Here is a 12,476-nt window from a genome sequence, read left to right as displayed (position 1 = left end):
GGCCGCGTGGCGGTTACAACTTGGCGGGCAGCGGTTGCCATCCACCAAAGTTGTAATGAGGGCCTTTGTGTATTGGTCTCAGGCACATGAGTTAGACCCAAAACATATAGAGGTGCATTAATTTTTGTCTTCTTTATTTCATTTAGCAAAGTCTGGGTTCAGGTATGGATCAGTGAAGGTTCATGTGGCAGCGATCTCATATAATCTTAGGAGACCGACTACAATCTCATTGTATTCTCAGAAGATAACCAAAGATTATGAGAGGCTTGTTTAGAGAATGTCCTCCAAGTCTAAAATTGGTGCCTGAATGGGAGCTTAATAAAGTATTAGCCTGATTGTTAAAAGCATCATTTGAGACAATTCATAGGGAATCATTAAAACATTTAACATGGAAAACCATTTTTCTTTTGGCAATAACGTAAGCAAGGAGAACAGGGGAAATGCAGATGTTAAGGTAAGTTGCAAAGAACCATATTTTAGGTTAAAAAAATATAATGTGATACTTATGACAGATCTAAAGTTCATACCTAAAGTTCCAACTGTTTTTCATGTAAGGCAGAAGATAAAGTTGCCAACTTTTTTGATAAGCCTGTATCAGTAGGAGAACAGACATTAAACTCATTGGACATAAAAAGATGTCTAAAATTATATTTGCAAGCTACAAATACATAAGGCAAGAAGAACAATTGATTGTTGCATACAGTTTAGGAAACAAAGGAAAAGCAGTATCTAAACATAAAATAGAGAGATGGATTGGGTCATGCATTACTATGACTCATATGTTGATAAAAAGGCCACTGTCAAGGAAAGTCAGCGCACATTCTAGAAGAGCAATGGAAGCATCAATAGCTTTCTTTGCAGCAATACACTGGGAAGACATTTGTAAAGGGGCAACTTTGAAAACAACCAATACTTTTGCAAGGCATTATTGTGTGGACCTGTAAGCAAGGAAGCATCAGTGGGTCAAGCAGTGTTACAAAATGTATTTGCGTAGGTAAGCCTAGGTGAAAGGTAAGCCTCATTTATTTTATTTTGGGTTTTTAATCTAGCCACCATTCAAATGGGAAAGTTGTCTGTTGTAAACTGCTATGATAATCTATTATTCTAACAAGCAAATCGATGAAAGAGCCAATGCTTGAGAAGGAAATAATTTACTTACCTCTAACTCTGGTTTTCCAGCAATGGTAGCTTTCACAGATTCACACTAGGCCCTCCCTCTTCCCTTTAAACAAGGCTTTCAAGTGTCTCGAAAACAAATTGGTGGGGACTGCAGTACCGAAAAGCTGACAGTTGGAAGGTTCAGTGGGAGATCAGCTAGAGGCAGAGCATTATAATTGCCTGGAGTTGGAGTCATAAAAAGACGGTGCTAGGTTACAAAAGTCATCTAAAGGTTTAATATGGTATTTTGTAGGTTGAGTGTGGAAGGTTGTTCGAACGGGAATTACTCTAAAATGTGAATCTATGAAGGACACCAATGCTGGAGAACTAGAGTTACAGGGAAGTAACTTAGGGCCAGATGTATCATGCATTTTTGCGATCGCAAATAGATCGCAAAAATGCATTTTGGTATGTATGAATTACAATTTGTGATTTGGTAACTTGTTACCGAATCGCAAACTGGAATTGCAACTACATACCGATTCGGTATTAGGAAGGGGCGGTTCAAGGGCATCCCTTCCTAATACTGAATCGCAGAGGTATGTAGGAATGTTTTGTGACCGAAATCCGTCACAAAACATTCGCATTTTACCTCCTACTTCAAGTAGGTGGTAACCCATTCGCAAAAACATTTTTCAAGAGCAGGCAGTGTAGTGGAGGAGTTGACTAAAATCTTCAGGATGATTTGTGTCATCAGTGTGTGAGATGGTGTTAAAAAGAAAATATCACACTAATGATGCATGGGACCGCATAGACATTAAATAGAATGTGACTAAATTATGAGCCCTGAGGGGCCACACAGAAAATAGATATTGTAGCAGACTGCAAAGGGGATAGAGACACCAACTGTAACCTGCCATTTAGAAGAAGGCTAACTAATTAAGGACTTTAATGCAAATACTTAACTCATGTAGCCTGGTGATAATGTTAGACTGGGATACCATATCAAAGGCACATAAGTCCAAAAGGACCAATGCTGCTGCCTTGATCCAGAATTTGTCTAAGATGCTCACTAGCTGCTTAGAGAGCAGTCTATGTGCAATGACCCAAAAATAAGCCAGATTGAGATTAGTCTAGGAGGCCAGAACACGAAAAACAAGAGAACAGTTGTTCATTAACATGCCTCCCCAAGATTTTCAACGGCTAGGGAAACCGTGAGCTTGGCTGGTAGTTCTTGAAATCAAAATAGCTGGCAGACAGTGTCCTCAAAAGAAAAATGTCAGTGGCCTACTTCAAAATGCAGGGAACTCTTGCCGCATCTAAAGAAAATTGTAAGTTTAAACAAGGGTTGAATCAATGACCTGAGGTTAGTGATGCAAGAACAGGGGTCTAGAGGAGTACCAGACTTAGAGGAAATGAAAGCAGCAAAAGAGTTTGTTTCAATAGCCTTTAACTCAAAAAGAGATTAACCCTGCACAAAATAGTTGGCTGTAAAGGCAGGATAGAGAGCCTATTGAAAGCTGTAGAGGAAAAGTATATGAAATGTGGTTACCGAAAAAGAAAGAAAGGCCATTACAGTTTTTAGATGATGTATTGGCATTGGCAAATGCTGCAGGATAAAGAAAGCCTTTAAATGACAGAGAATATTTTGTGTCTTGAAATACCTGCTGCCACAAATCTAGATGAAAACTATAACGTGTGCAACTCGAATGTCCATATGATAACTTTCGAGAGGAGTATAGTAAGTAGTTTTTGCTTCAGTGAAATAAGATTTGCCCCAAAGGCATTCTAGTTTATTTTTTTTACAATTGTGCTTAATATTATGTATTTCTTTGGTGAACCAAAGGGCAATGGGATTATTCAAATGAAGAGAAAGAATCTTATCAAGAACATCCAATTGCCAAGTATTATGAAAGCTTGCCAGAGTAATCAGGTTATACGATTGTGGGACAAAAACGTTTTGAAGAGCTTCCAAAAGGTTGTCAGTACTGCCTGCACAATGATCTATCCACACAACATTAGAGATGTTTTTTGAAGTATTAGGAGAGTTGGTAAAAACCAGTGTGTCCCACTGAACGGGTACTGAATGGGATCAGCTGATCACGGTTATGTGAGACAAAAACCTCAGTAACTGCTGGTGATTATTAAGACTATCTACTTTGTAGTTGAAATCAGGAATGACAAATATTAAAGAATTTGAGAATATAGGGAGCTATAAATTTTGAAAAGTATGTAAAAACTGTTGTGTGAACCTGGGGGCGATAAACCAGGGAACCCGAAAATAAAGTGTTCACATTATGTGAAAAGGTAACAAGGAGACCTTTGAAAAAAGGGACCAGGAAGCACTGATTTTGGGAGCATTTTAAGGAAGAGTCGTGGATGATGGATAAACCGCCTAAAATGGTCAACTGCCAGTGATAGTTGAGTATAGAGTAGCCCAAAGGGACTGTACTGAAAATTACTGGGTCGGAAGTATCACACAACCAAGTTTCCTTCATGAAAAGAACATCTACTTTTGAAGTTTCTAAGATCTCACACATTTCAAGTTGGTATTTAGGTAAGAAGATGATAGGAAACGTACATTTAAGATGACCTTGAGTGTATAAGTGTGAGTTGTGACAGACCAACTGCTTAAGGTTGGTGGAGGTAAGTGGTAAGGTCTTAGCTGGGTGAAGTGAAGTGGCATGACCTGCAGGAGAAGACACTTCTGAGTTTATTGGGTAGCACCGGCCCAGTAGGGCAGGGCTCGCCTGGGGATCTTGGCGAATAGAGGATATCAGTAGAATAGGTAGTCAGAGGCCTTGTAAGAAGTCAAACAGGTCAGAGTCGGGGTGCTTGGTGTGGCTTATGTGCAGAAGTACTTGTCTTTTGCAAGTGCTTTGGTGTGCCTTCTTTGTTGTCTGTATGCTTGCTCTTTGAATATCTTACCAAGTCATCTCTATAATAGTCTCCTTTGTGAAATACTTTGTGTATGACTATGCTAAACTATCATCATTGTGATCTGCTCTGGACTTTCCTAGGCATAGCTGCTTAGTATCTGCCAGTGGGAAGCTGCTCTGCGACTGCCTTAGTGTGACTGTGTTATGTGTTTGTGTGTGGGTTGAAGGAATCTGGTCAGGTGTGTGGTGAGTACCTAAGGTATTATCACCTTATACCATGATCAGGTATCCCCTATTAGTGAGGTGTAGTCAGTGTCAAGGAGGCCAGACCCACTAGAGCTATCTGTGGATGAGCAGCCAAGGCTACTTTAGGAGACATGCAAAGCTTATGCAATACCACTTATAGTCACACAGCACTTACACACATGAAAGAACCACACAGTGTTACAAAAATAAAGGTACTTTATTTTAGGGACACAAACACTAAAATACTGTATAGGCAATACTCAACTAGCAGGTGAGTAAACACACTATTATATACACCTTAGTAATCTGGAATGGGCATAGAAACCAATAGCAAACAGTGACATAATAGCAAAGAATAGAGACCCAAGGGGGAGACCAAACCATATACTGAAAAAATGGAATGCGAAAGTCAAACCTCCACCCAGGTAAGTGGAATCTGTAGAGGTGAGCAGGAGGAGCTAGGAACCCCAAAAGGTAAGTACCAGAGTGCCTCCCAGCGACCATGAGAGAAGAGATAAGTTCCTATTTTTTCCAAACCCACAGAGAAACTTTCTAAAAGGACTGTGCAAGACCCGAGCAAGACTGGAAGAAACAGAAGATGGATCCAGACAGAAGAAGACCTGCAAATGAAGGTGATCAAGTCCAGTTCCAGTTGGAGTGTCCGGTTGGGGCAGGAGCCCCTACCCACTAATCTGGAGATGCAGGACCAGGTTGACGGTGAAGACCAGGAGTCTGCTATGCGCACAGGAGGAGGAGAAGAGTTCCAGAAGCGATGCAGTCGATGTCCCATGTCAGAAAAAAAGTTGCAGTCCATCAGTGGTGTGGAAAAACTGCCAACAAGCCTTGGCATAGGCAAGAGTTGCAGATCAGAGCTGCTGGGGACCAGGAAGGTCTGAGGGGACTCAACCCAAGGAGGGGAGTCCCAGGTGACCCTCTGCAGTATGGAGAGCTAGAAGTCGAGGATGTATCCAGCACAGGCAACTCACAGGGAGCAGGCATAGGAGTTGGAGTGAGGTCGACTCAGCACACCTGGAAAGGAGTCCCACGTTGCTGGAGCCGCAGTCAGGAGACTACACATTGCAGGGAAGAGTGCTGGAGGCCGGGCTACACAGAGACTGAAGATCCCTTGAAAGAAGAGCCAACAAGCCTTGGTAGCTGCAAGAGTTGCGGTTCACAGTGGTACCATCCTGCAAGGAGAGACAAAGTCTCACCACCTCCCAGGTTGGACAGCTGGTAGAGAGGACCCCTCCAGACCACCAATTGTGTTGCAGGATCCACGCAGAGTTGCAGGAGAAAGGATCCATGCATCCGGTCGCTGTTGCAGTTCATGCCTGAGAATGCAGGGGTGTCTCATTCATTCCAAGGGAGATTCCTTCTTGCTTCTTGCTTTTTGGTGCAGACTGAGGACTTACTGCCCTCAGAGGATACACAGCTAGGGAAATGTTGCAGTTGCTGGAAGGAGCTGCTGCAACAATGTTGCAGAGCAAAGTCATTGCTGGAGCTGCAGATTGTATTTTCCTGTGAAGTCCAGTTGTGGTTCCAATGTCCAGAAATCGAAGTAAACATTGCAGAGGAGAACTGCATAGATCTAAATGGGGGATTGGTCACCTAGTAGGATGAACACCTATCAGGAGGGGGCTGTGAAATTACCTGCCTGACCTGGCCACTCAGATGCTCCCAAATGGCCACCTGGAAGAACTCTGGGCACCACCCCTGGTAACTCACCTTTCCTTTCCATTGTCCAGTTTCATGCCAGAGCAGGGACCAGAGGTCCCTGGACTGGTGCAAACTGGTTTATGCAAGGATGGCACCAAATGTGCCCTTCAAAACATATCAGTGTCTTGGGGAGGCTACTCGTCCCAATTCATGTAACACCTATTTCCAAAGGAAGAGGGTGTTGCCTCCCTCTCCCAAAGGAAGTCCTTTGTTCTGCCTTCCTGGGCTTGAGCTAATTAAGCAGCAAAAGTACAGAAACCTGTCTGTATGATGGCAGCGGAGCGGGCAGCCTGGGAAAACCCTGCAAACTGGTAGGAGCAAAGCTGCGGGCCTCTAAGGGAGCCTCCAGAGTGCATGGAATCATAGAACCAATAATTGCAGCAGTATTGGGGTATGATTCCGACATGTTTGATACCAAACATACCTAGGTTCGGAGTTACCATTATGCAGCTGGTCACAGGTAGTGACCTATGTGCAGCACACGGGTACAATGGCTTCCCCGCACTCACAAAGTCCAGGAAAATGGAGCAGGAGTTCGTGGGGGCACCTCTGCTCATGCAGGGGTGCCCACAAAACAGGTACTTGCACCCTGCCCTCTAGGCTAGGAGGGCCTGCCATAGGAGTGTCTTAAAGTGACCTGGGGCAGTGACCTGTAGTGAAAGGGTGCATGAACTGTTTCAATCAGGTTGCCTTGGCAGGCCTGCAGACACCTTTTGTATGGGCTCCATAATACATGCTGCAGCCCATGGGGAACCCCTGGTTCCTCAATGCCATGGGTACCTAGGTACCATACACTAGGGATGTACTTTGGGGGCACCAGAATGCCAATTGTGGGGTGCAGAAAGTCAGGGACAGCCAAATTTAGAGGGAGAGAGCACAATAGTTAGCAGGATCCCAGTGAACAGTCAAAAACACACTGACAGCAGGCAACACTTTCCTACACGGGTCTGCTCTGAAACCTTGTCTGTGTGTGCCAACATATGTGGTTGGTTTATTCACTTCTTAGTGCTGGCTTCTCTGTGCATGGCATTACTGTGTGTCCCTGTGAGTAGCTACTGTGCATTTGCTTGACTGCTTGTATGTAGCTTCTTTGTGATTGCTCACAATGGTTGTGTAGATGTGTGATGGGTATTGTACTTGAAATATACCCGAAGGAGTATGCTCAAGTCTATGTATCCAAAAAAACTGGAATCCTGCCACACTCCCCAAGTATTCTCAGAAGTGATCTCTCCTCACCCTTTGACAACACAAGACAAATACCTGTCCTTCAGTCACCCTCCCTCACCATTTTCTGTTTCTTCCCTCTCCCTCCTCAACTTCAGCTGTGGTCTCCACTCAGTGTGAGGGAGATCAGGTACTGTGCTGAACCTCCGTCATGAATAGAAGTTCATCAGCACAGCCTCAATTTACTTCACAAAAATGGTCTGAGGAGAACTGTGGCTTGCAAGTGGAGCTGCGATTGGTGGTGAAAGAGTACCACCTGTGATTCCAGGAGTGAAGCAGTGAACCACAGCTCATTGGAGGACTGACGTCATGGTCTGGTGTTTAACTGCTTTGATATTTTACTTTTTCTAAGAAACCTGCTGATGCAGGCTAGGAAATCTCTCAACAATACCCCAAAGAGATTGTGGAATTTAACTGGTTGTGCAGATTAAATAGGAATACATCTTACTATTTAAGAATGCAAATGTCTATGAATAACAATCTGAATTGCTAAACATAGAAAGCAGCCAAACATTAACATAAAACAGTGAAAAAATCACCTTCCTACATCCATCTAAAATCAGCAAGGAGGTAAATTGTAAATCTTTCGTAATATAAATTGGATAAAATTGTCATATTGCACTATTGCTTTGTCCAGTTGCATGTTTGTTTCAGTAAATAATAATAAAGCATCTGCTGTACCATGTTGGAAAGATCATTCCTTCCAAGAGTTGCTGCTGCCCCTTATTGCATCTTATTGCTGAAATAATTAATTTACAACTTCAAACTTGAATCATTTTTTTTTTAATAACCAGCAATCTTATTTTTTTTCTTCCACAGGGAATGTTCATCAGCTGCACAGACATATCTAAAATGACAGAGGAGGAGTGCCAGTATGTATACTAAATAATCAGTCAATCAATCAGTATTTGTATAGTGCAGCTACTCACCCGTGAGGGTCACAAGGCGCTGAGGGAGGGGGCCTCACCCGAAGAGCCACGTCTTGAGGTTCTTCTTGAAGTTGGTGAGCGACGGGCTTTGCCTGAGGTGCAGGGGGAGGTTGTTCCAGCTCTTTGCTGCAGTGTAGGTGAAGGATTGTCCTTCGGCAGTGGTTTTGCAGATGGTGTCTCTGGTGAAACCTATGTAGTGTAATATGTAAATTAATTCAAAAACAAAATACGAGAAACCCATTACTGGGAACCCAAGTAACAGAAGACTCATTTACTGGAAAAGCCCATCAGTAGAGATAATGTATAGTCAAAATTAATAGAAAAAAGAATTGTTAAAAAATCGTAATTTACCAAACAAACTGCTGTTAAAAGAAGATAATGTAGATCCCAACCTGTATCCTGGTTTCAGGATCCATCTTCATTTTGATATTAAAATGCATCTAAAGAGTAAGGAGGCAGTGGTAAAAGGAGGCATGCTAGGTAAGGTATTAAGTCATGCATTGAAGTTATAGAAGCCCCTCCTAAAAACAAGTGAAATGAAGAGATCGCGAGAACCATCTGTCCTCTCTAAAATCAATTGGAAAGGAAGAAAAAAGCGGAGGGAAGAAAGAAAAAACATAGAAGGGAAAGAGACAGTGAAAAGGGGGAACTGATGATTGGGGGGATCCCTCTTCCTTGCCCTAGAACATCAATTGAAAAAGGTTATGAATGTCACCCAGTCGTTGGCTTTGGGAAGGGAACGGGAGATAAAAGGGAAAACTATTATAGCAAACCTTGTAGAAAAACTGACAGAGAAAATAATGTTCAAGATTAATTGCATTTACACATCAAAAACATGTAGAATAAAAAAAGGAGACAAATATATTCTGTGAATTGTTAATAAATGGTGAAAGCCATTCATGTTTAAAATTGTGATTATGCGGATTAGGTGAAATGATTGCTTAGAATTATAGGAGAGGGACCTGCATTGGAAGAATGGAGTACAAGGAAGGGAGCTGTATATCTATAGATATAGAACGTAGGGGTCTGAATGGGCAAAAACAGATAAGTGTGGGATGTACGTTCCTAAATGCAGAAAGTAGTGGAAGGACCACCATGCTCATTCCTGGAAAAGGAGGGGAAGAGCCGTCATAGACAAAATGGAGAACTCAGGAGGGAATTAGAAAGTACAAAATAGCTAGATGCCTGGTGAAACAGAGAAAAGTAGAAAATGGGCTTGCATGGTCAAAAATGTAGACGGTGGTGGGTGGACTGGCATGGTCAGTTATGCGTCAAGTAGGGGAATGACCTGCTTAAAAGAAAATATCTGCATAGGTAGAAATTGAGAAGGTTATGAAGGGAAATGAATTGTCACATAATATGACTTGGGAAAAGGATGAGTGATATTGTCAGAATACGCAACAGTTGGAAAGGAACATTCTAAGCTATAATAGTGAATATAGGGAAAGAACCTGCATGGGTACATGTCAGTGTTGTCTTAAGGATTATTGAGGCCGTGGACAAGACATATTTTATGCTCCCTATTTGTAATTTTACTTCTCCTTTTCTGCTAATTGAAGTCCTCATGACACCAAACAACATTCAGAAACTGGGTTGACATCTAAACAATTGAAACATGTCTTTCCAGGGACCCCAAAAATCCTTATGATGTCCCTTGGAAAAGCAAGAAAGACTCGGAGGTAGAGGTATGCAGAGAGGAGAGAGGTTGAGGTATAGCAATAGAGGTGAGCTAGATAAAGATTACTTTCTTAGGGGCCACTAGGAAGTGGCCCACTTTGTACATGCCTTAAAACGTCTCTACCACAAGAAGAAGGAGTTGGACCAGCACAGTTAGAAATTTGAGAGCCTGAATAATGAGAAATTGAGCAGTATTGGGACTGTATTTATCAAGTGATCCTATATCTCTGTATTACATGACAACAAATCAGAAATGAGAATTTGGTGTGCTGCTTTGCCAAACCCCTCCAGGAAATGTCACACTCATTCCAGCAGCTATTCACCCTCCCTCTGTCTGCACCTATCCCAGGGGATCTTCTGCCATGATGCAAAATTGTGGAAAGTTATTAAAACATTAAAAAGATATATTACTTTGGAAGGTCCTCACTATATTCTGAGGCTAATGTTTTGGCAGTAGTGCACAGTAGGCTGGTATTGTATTGGATCTTGTCATTCATGCAGAAGCTGGCATTTTACAGAGCCCTCACCCAATCTTGAGACTCATATTTTGGAGCATACCTCACAACATCCAAACTAGACCATTTGGGTAAAGTTCACACTACTCTCTCAAATGTGCACTTTTAGAGAGTCCAGCCAATGCCCACAAATTCGCCCTGTTTATGTGTATTTAGACCATATATCATATAATCCTATATTACGTAATAAAGCATACCTCTAAATATAACATTTCGGAAGGTTCTCTTTTGTTGGCATTTCTCAAGGGTTTTGTGAGATAAGATCTCAAAAGTTTCACACCCCATGTAAGGAAATATTTTATCATGAAATATTAGAATATTACAGGGCAAACACCCAAAAGGCTTGTATCCTTCTCTAACCAAGGGTGTGGGGATAAGTGATCTGTTTCATAGGAGTCCAAGCCATTGGATCCTTTGGGCAGGAAGCTCATAGACTCTAATAACTTAATATTGACTGCGAAAAGGAGAAATATTGAAAATGCTTTCAGGACACATAGAGGGGGAGCCAGGGGTGTAGCTTGGTCAGTAAGATTGGGGGCAGCAAGATTCAGATTTTCCAAAAATAACGCTGGCCTACATTGTCAAAATAAATTATACATGAAGAAGGGCACATGAGAGGGGCTAAAGAAGCAGTGGAAAGGGAGACAAATGCACATTGGTAGAGTTACTAAGTGAAAAAACACAAAAAATTTTGAAGACTTTAAAAGCAGAGAGAAAGAGAAGTGTGTGTGTGTGTGTGTGTGTGTGTGTGTGTGTGTGCATTTTCATCTGTTTATGTAGATGTGTTGTGAAATCAGACAGACACCTCACCATACCCCACAGAAGGCCTCTGTGCCCAACAATTTTCAAGAAAATACATTTATGGGGGGATGGGCAGAGTTACACCCGAAGCACCACGCTGCCCTCCAAAGCTACTCCACTGTTGGGTGCACTGTAATTGGTTTCTTTTTAAACTTTAAAGAGCCTGCCCTCTGTGGAATAGCAAATTGTAGTGCTGAGCCAGGGTCAGCATCTGTTGGAGCTTGTCATAACATTATTGCCCACACTCCCAAATGAGATCTAAAACATTCTGGAAAGATAGTACAGATTTTTTACAGGATTCCTAGCCAGGTAAGGCACTCAATCCGCAATTATTACTTGGACCTGTTATCTTATCAACACAGCTGTCCAATGCGTGAATATGTAGGAGTAACTTGACAGCTGGACAGAACATGGTGCATACTCACCATATGCTTTGTTGACATTGAGCACTTTAATCATTTATGCAGGATTGTTATGGTTCCATAACTCATATGCATTTCCAGTATATTTCATAAAGCAAAGACGAAAGACTGGTACACTGCTTGTTATAATCTATTAGTGTACATCAAATGAGTGTTTGGACTATAAGCCACCAAAGTCTTGCTGATAACACTCACTGAGTGTTAATGAAAATTACTATGCAGCTTCTCATTTTGTCAACCTAATTATTTCATTTTGTTTTTCTCCAGTATAAAGTGCCCTCCTTCATAGGTTTACTGGTGACATGTAAAGTGACCTTCAAACTGCAAAAACCTTCACATCTTGGAGGTGGAGGTTTAACATTTTCATTAGGGCATCTGAGATCATAGCATAGCTCTCTTTATAAAGCCCTCTAGACACATTTGCTTCACTCTGTTCTTCATTCTGTCCGACCACCTGTCAGCAATCTGTCAGCATTGTGACTCTACTTTTCTAACGATTGCCAATTAAATCACTATAGCTTTGCTGAAATTCTTTAATTATTATATCTATAAATTGGGTCCTTTAACTGAAAATCTGCAATTGCTCAACCAATCTGTGTTATCAATATTGGAATCTGGGGCAACCCGAATAAGGTATGAAGAAGCAAGTACTACCTTAGACATTGTAAGGTCTGAGGATCTCAGAGGCTAAATTTCTCTGCATGACCCTCTCCTTCCTCAGCCTAACTCTCATTCAGACAGCCAGACAGTACTGACCATTCTGTTATCACATCACCGGATCTTGCCTGTTAGCCTTGGCCCCAGTTACGGATACCAGCTAGCTCATGCTGTAGGTAAACCGATTTCATACAAATAGTCAAAAGCCTGGCCAAGAGCCTTCACACTAGTTTGGAAATCCATCAAAAATATAAACTACGCATGGAAATACTAACAAATGAATGGGAAAGGAAAGGTATTTGGTTCTTGTAA

The 12,476-nt window shown here is 41.9% G+C and overlaps 1 protein-coding gene across 1 annotated transcript in view; it reads left to right on the top strand.

Moving 5' to 3' along the window:
- Positions 1 to 12,476, top strand: part of CACNA1S (calcium voltage-gated channel subunit alpha1 S) — a 381,085-nt gene that overhangs the window by 245,176 nt on the left and 123,433 nt on the right. The window contains exon 23 of the mRNA XM_069238889.1: positions 7,983 to 8,035. Within this exon, the coding sequence (XP_069094990.1) occupies positions 7,983 to 8,035 (53 nt within the window). The remainder of the gene's footprint in view (positions 1 to 7,982; positions 8,036 to 12,476) is intronic.

This window comes from Pleurodeles waltl, chromosome 6 (assembly GCF_031143425.1).
Source record: "Pleurodeles waltl isolate 20211129_DDA chromosome 6, aPleWal1.hap1.20221129, whole genome shotgun sequence".
NCBI lineage: Eukaryota > Metazoa > Chordata > Amphibia > Caudata > Salamandridae > Pleurodeles > Pleurodeles waltl.
The sequence above is the reverse complement of the archived record's forward strand: the minus strand, read 5'-3'. Positions and strand labels throughout refer to the sequence as shown.